General features: G+C 39.8%; 1 protein-coding gene across 1 annotated transcript in view; it reads right to left on the reverse strand.

Annotated features, from left to right (window-relative positions):
* LOC107295197 (platelet-activating factor acetylhydrolase IB subunit alpha) overlaps positions 1–2,883 on the reverse strand; it is a 31,991-nt gene extending 29,108 nt beyond the window's left edge. The window contains exon 1 of the mRNA XM_015824502.1: positions 2,677–2,883. Within this exon, the coding sequence (XP_015679988.1) occupies positions 2,677–2,708 (32 nt within the window). The 5' untranslated portion in view covers positions 2,709–2,883. The remainder of the gene's footprint in view (positions 1–2,676) is intronic.
* Between the last annotated feature and the right edge of the window lie 4,009 nt (positions 2,884–6,892).

Consider the following 6,892-nt stretch of genomic DNA (forward strand, 5'->3'; position numbering starts at 1 on the left):
AGTTATAGTCCTACATATCTGGACTATATTAGATAGGAGAAGCCAATATATAGGTACTATGTTAAACAGAGCTATCCATTCTCAAACATGTCACGTTAAAAATACTTTTAGAAATTTTGTGAGCTATTCATCAAAAGGATGATTAAGATAACGTTGGTCTAATGTGATGAATTAAATGTGACATTGTAAGGCCACTGAGGTGGCATTGCAATACTACGCAATAGTCGGCATCACATCTTAGGGACTTCCCCAGCCATTCATCGTACTGGCAGAGGCTGCTTGATGGTGGAAGCCCAATGCAGCTTGAAGACATAAGACACCCTGAAGATATAAAATAGGGGAAGGCTGAGTTTCTGATCCTGTTCCCATGACATGATCAACCTCATCCATGTGCCAAGTTGATGTGCAGTGGATGAGGAAAAGAAAGAGGAGCCTGAATAAATTCATGCTACATGGCTTTAGACCAGGGGTGTCAAACTCGCAACGTCACATGACATGTCGCGACGTATCGTGACTTTTTTCCCATTGCCGGCAATGGGGTGGGCGCCGTTTTGGCATGACGCATCCGGCCTGCGGGCCAGCAGTTTGACACCCCTGCTTTAGACTAATGCTTCTGAAGTACAGAGGTGCTGTAGCCACAATGTTCTCCATTCTTTATTTTAAAAAAACAGGCACTCCACCTTTCTAGCTATAATCAAGATCAAGCGAGATGGCTTACAATAAAATAAATCGAAAGTCTGCAGGTGAACCCAGCACTGACAAATATTAACACAGTAGGCATACGACACTATTCAGAACAAGAGTTTAGCAAAGTGAAAGACTACATTACTAAAATGCACACCACCTACTCAGGAGCCCTGCAGTTCTCAGGTTTTCAGAAGCAAATTCTGTAATACTGCTTCTAGCATAGGAGATGCCTCACTTAGTCAACATAATTTTCTTCTGTCAATAGATGGTGCAAGACTCAGCTTACTTTAATGAGCAGGTGGTCTTGGGTGGAACTTACAATACATTCAACAAGACTGCATGGAGAAATTGTTCTGCACTATTGTTCAATCACAGCACCAAACAGTATAGAATGTCCCCTCTGGATCCATACTTAAAGCTATGAGTCAGCCATAGACACTTGAAGGCTCAGCTACCTCACAATATACCCAGAGACCTTGGGAGGACCTCAAGCAGCTACTTCAAAAGCCACATCCAGAGCACTTATTCAGTTACAAAATGAACTTATTTTTAAGGCATAGTAAAAACATACACAATGGAGTCACAGGCTTGGGGAGTTATATAAATCAATTAAATAAACAAGCTGTAGTACAAGCTAATCTCAAAACATATGAAAAAATCTTGATCTGTTACCATGGCCTTAGATAGCTACAGTAAATATGCTGTGTTTCTTCCATTAATTTTGATGAGGAAGGAAGCCAGACCTTATACCTTTTCTCCAAACCTTTATGTCAGGGGTCTTCAAGCTTGGCCCTTTTATGACTTGTGGACTTCAACTCCCAGAATTCCTGGCTGAGGAATTCTGGGAGTTGAAGTCCACAAGTTATAAAAGGGCCAAGTTTGAAGACCCCTGCTTTATGTCTTCAAGTAATTTATTTTACTCAAGTTTTGTTCCAGTCCTTTTCTGTAATTGAAGTATATCACACTAATTCAGTTTATTTCTGGATGAACATGTTCTGTATCCAGCCAACTATGTTCAATAAACCATGGTTAAAAAAAGAGCTAAGCATGAATGTGTGTGAACTAGACCAAATGCCTCCAGAAGTGGTGAATGCTCCAACACTGGAAGTTTTTAAGAAGAGACTGGACAGCCGTTTGTCTGAAATGGTGTAGGGTTCCTGCCTGGGCAGGGGGTTGGACTCGATGACCTCCAAGGTCCCTTCCAACTTTATTACTATTATTATTATTATTATAAATGCCCATAACTGGGCACCCTAGCAAATTATATGAATTCCTTACAGTAATTTGCCAAATGTGTGATTATCTCACATTTATTATGAACAACCCCAGCATATCTTAATATGGTTCAAATTTCCTCAAGCTTCCAGATGGAAGCATTGGGCAGCTTGACATCCTCCAACTTTATGTGCATGAATTCCCAGAATTCCTGAGGTATAAGCAGCATGATCTTTATTAAGAATTTTGGAAGCTGCAATTTACACATCTAGAGTGAGTCCAGGTTTGAGAAGATTGTCTGAAATAGTATAGGCTTGAGCAGGGGGCTGGACTAGAAGATCTCCAAGGTCCCTTCCAGCTCTATTCTATTCTAAATTCTAAGATTGCTTTAAAATGTGCTGCTCCCCCTCTCTTGCCATCCTATATCTAACCCAGGGGTAGGCAACCTTGGCTCTTTTATGACACGTGGACTTCAACCCCCAGAATTCCTGAGCCAGCCATGCTGGCTCAGGAACTCTGGGAGTTGAAGTCCACGAGTCATAAAAGAGCCAAGGTTGCCTACCCCTGGGCTAGCTATTTCCCCATATGAAACCAGATATTAGAATTTGGAAGCAGTCTGATGTGCATTGTTCCTTATGAAATGCCACCATCTTTTCTTTAGCAATTGTTGCTTTGTGGTTAGCGGAATCAATTCAACAAAATAAAACTTGACCACTGCCAGCAGCTGATTGAAGACAAAGTCAACATTAACATTGGATGCTCTCTGATACTCACAGCTCATCTCGTTGCCTCTGTGACAGCACCATTGTGGCTGTGATGTCTGGCTAATGCGATCCAGCTGTCTCCTCAGCGTCAAGCTCCTTTGAAATTCTGTGATGCACAATTTAGTCTGCCACAAAGTGGCTTCAACCCAAAAGACAAGGTGGTGCCACAGGTAAACACTAGCAAATAGGCAGGATGCATTCAACAATGAAGAGTCATTCCATCTAGAAAACAAAAGGGAAAACAATAGTATTTCATAGAATGTGTCAATAATATACAGTTTTACCATTTAAGGATGTTTGCAGCATAAAATATGCAGGAATTTTAAGAGCTATGTATGATTTTAGGTTAAAGAGTACCATTCCTCAAAAAGGCTTTCCCCCAAATTTCCACAAGCCGGTAATTTTTAATGTGCCTGAAGAAAAATATTATTTTATACAAAGAATAATTGCATTGGCTTTATTTAATTATTTTCTTGTATTCTTACTTAAATTTAAATATAATTAAATCAAACTTTGTTCTGCCTTCCCCATATTTTACAAGCAGCCCCAATGCCTTAAAAAATTAGCTACACAAATTAGAAAACATCAATGCTTGTCATTTGTTAGATCAGTAGTTTGTCCCATTAAACCCATATTATGCAGAATAGATTGAATCTTCTCCTTTAATCATCTTCCCTTTTTTCAAAATATTTAAAGAAAATTTTAAAAACAATGGTATCACTGACACCACAATATTATGCTCCAGTTAGCCAATCAAAGATTACTGAACTAGGGTCATTAAATATTCTGCAGAAAAATATTCTAGTACATTCAACATGCAAATTCATTAATTGGAGAATAGCAGTTAATAAAAAGGTTTGACAAATCACATTCGATAATACTGAAATATTTCATTAATTTATATTCAAGAATATTATGAACTTGAAAAACCCAGTTCTGTAATTTCTTTAAAATGAAAAAAAACTGGGAGATGATCTATTATGCTTAAAAGTGCATTTATTTATGAAAATACATATGAAAGATTCAGGAAAATCTTTCATATGTATTTTCATAAATAAATGAAAATGAAAAGGTTTTGATCAGTGTGGGCTACCTGCTCTAACATATGCCGGCGAAACATGGACACTAAGCCCACAATCGATACAAAAGATACCAGAGCCATGGAAAAATACACACTCAGCATCACAAGACAAGATAGAAAGACCTGCACATGGATTAGAGAACAAACAAAACTATACAATATCATCAAGAGAGTAAAAGAATTGAAATGGAAGTGGGCTGGTCACATAGCAAGACGAACTGATGGCAGGTGGACCAAGGCAGTCATAGAATGGATCCCCCTTGATAAAAAGCATCCACGAAAGAGACCTAAAACAAGATGGATTGAGGACATCAGCAAGTATTGCGGACCCAATTGGCAAAAGAAAGCTCACGGTCGTCTTGGTTCAAAGCATGTGGAACGCATGAATAGACAATGGCTAGGATGATGATGATGTTGATGATATGAAAGATTACAATTTACACTAAATAAAACTTTGCCAAAACTTTTTAACTTTCATTATGCTGTACTTTAGTGTTTTCTACTATTACACTTATGAATCCAGTAGGAACAGTATAAAAATGAGATTCCAAATTGTAATCTAGTCCAGAGGTCTCAACCTTTTGGCCACCAGGGACCGGTTCTATTGGAGAAAGGTTTTTCCACAGACCAGAGAGTGTGTGGTTTTGTGTGCTACCTGCATCCCACGGATGGGATTTTGTTTGTGCGGACCAGTTGCTGGCATGCTGCGGTCCAGTACTGGTCCACGAACCGGGGACCCCTGATCTAGTCAATCTACTGAAGTCCTTCAATTAACACACCTGGCTCTTTCGTACGGACACTGTTTCACAGGAGAATTTTATTATCTTATCGTTTTTATTGGCAACAGACTTTACCATAACCAACCATACATTTCATACTTCAGTCAATCCTAGATCCCAGCCACTTTTCTTGGTGGCTCAGAGGCAATATTCATAATGTTTAGTACAGGGTAATATTCAAGCAAGAATGCAAGAAACAAGAAAGTATTTTGTTTTAAAAAAATCTCCATTTAAGTATTCCAGTCAAAAGAAAATAATGTTTACTGAATTTTTAACCCAAGATGGAACTTCTGTAAGATTAAATAGTTTCTTACAATGTTTAAATGATGCCTTTGGAAGTCTAAGCATTAAAAACAAGCAGAAAACTACAAAAACACCCACAAAAAGTAAACACCTAATATATTTGTCTAGTTTTTTCCCATTCCAGCATAAAATGGATAGAGCTATAAGCAATTCTGTCTAATGCTGCATACCTACACAGTTTGGTTTCAAGAAATAACAACAGTCCCTGGGAGAAATATAGTATAAAGAAATGCCAGTTCAAGCAACCTTTGCAATGTCTGCCTTCCCTTTTCATGCCAGGATACTTCAGTAACTTTAGAAAAGCTATCAAATAAGAATCCCAAATGCAAGGTTAGGACCATATCATTTACACATGTAGAGTAATAAATGTTATTAAACTAGTGGAATATACCTTATTGTAGTATTATAATAATAATAATAATAATAATAAAGTTGGAAGGGACCTTGGAGGTCATCAAGTCCAACCCCCTGCCCAGGCAGGAACCCTACACCATTTCAGACAAATGGCTGTCCAGTCTCTTCTTAAAAACTTCCAGTGTTGGAGCATTCACTGTTTCTGGAGGCAGGTTGTTCCACTGGTTAATTGTTCTAACTGTCAGGAAGTTTCTCCTTAGTTCTAAGTTACTTCTCTCCTTGATCAGTTTCCATCCGATGCTTTTTGTCCTGCCTTCAGGCGCCTTGGAGAATAGCTTGACTCCCTCTTCTTTGTGGCAGCCCCTGAGATATTGGAAGACTGCTATCATGTCCCCCCTCGTCCTTCTCTTCATTAAACTAGACATACCCAATTCCAGCAGCCGTTCCTTATGACAGACTTTGTCTAAACTACTACACTTTTCCTGGGATGTTTGCACGTTCAACCTCTTAACAATTTTACTATGTCTCACAAAACCTTCCAGAGATTTCTAAAATCATTTTTTTTCAAATTTCCTTTATTCCTCAAATATGAGAATATATACATTTTCAGACTGACCCAGCCGAAATGGATAGATACGTTCAGAAAGGTAGAGGCATGGCAATTAATCCTTCCAATCTACATTTAAGATATTTCTCAATGACATTATTCCGCAACTATGGTTCTCAGAGAGAATTTATTTTTCGACAATGAATTGCAGCTACGATGAACAAAATAAAGTACAGCTAATATGTACTATGCCTTATTTGCCTGCAACCGTTGTATGGGTTCCAAATCGCTCTCTGATCCCCAGGCTAGGTGGCAAAGCCAAGTCTTCAGGCCCTTCCAGAAGGCCATCAAGGTTGGGGCCAGACAAACCTTGAGGGGAATGATGTTCCATAGAGTGGGTGCAACAGCAGAAAAGGCCCTCTTCCTGGGTCCCACCAGATGACCCTCTCTAATGCAGGGCTTTTCAGCCGGTGGTACACATACCACCTGTGGTACTTGGCCACATGGTAGGTGGTACGCAACTGCTAGCCAAGTGTAGCAGGGGAGGAGAATGAGCCGAAGCGACCCAAGTCTGAGGGAGAGGCAGTTAAACTGCAGGACTGTCTGGGCTTGGCAGAAGCCCCAGGAGCTGGCAGGACTCCAACTGACTGGCATTTCCGGAAGCAATACGGAGCTGGAGATGAACTGAAGAAAGAAAAAATGGGGGGGGGAGGGGAGGAGAGGCTATAAAAAGAGGTAGTTTGGGTGGGAAAGGGAAAAAAAGGCAACAGGAAAAGAGAAGGAGAGGTCAGCCGGCAGGGAGGAAACAGGGACAGAGAAGAAGCAGCAGCAGCAGCTGTTGCTGGAAGAAAAGTTCGTTTTCCCCTAGTTCGTTTTCTCCAGCCAGGAGAATGCAATCAGTGCTGGTGAGATAAAAAGCCAGCATGTCTGAAAGGAGGTGGGTTTATTTAGTTCTGGATCAGCTGGCAGCTTGATTGGCTTACCATAAAGATTTTTATACAGTTTTTACAGCGTTTTGTAATTCAGAGGCTCCTTTGTGTGCTTTGGTTATTGGAATATTTTAGTCTGTATTTTAGGCTAGCAATGAGTCCAAAGTGTGGACTTCCGTAGATTTAATCCCTTTAAACAAATGTAATTAGTTTTACCCCCCTTATCTTGAGTC

The sequence above is a fragment of the Protobothrops mucrosquamatus genome, unplaced genomic scaffold (assembly GCF_001527695.2).
Source record: "Protobothrops mucrosquamatus isolate PMUCROS unplaced genomic scaffold, P.Mucros_1.0 scaffold2259, whole genome shotgun sequence".
Lineage (NCBI taxonomy): Eukaryota > Metazoa > Chordata > Lepidosauria > Squamata > Viperidae > Protobothrops > Protobothrops mucrosquamatus.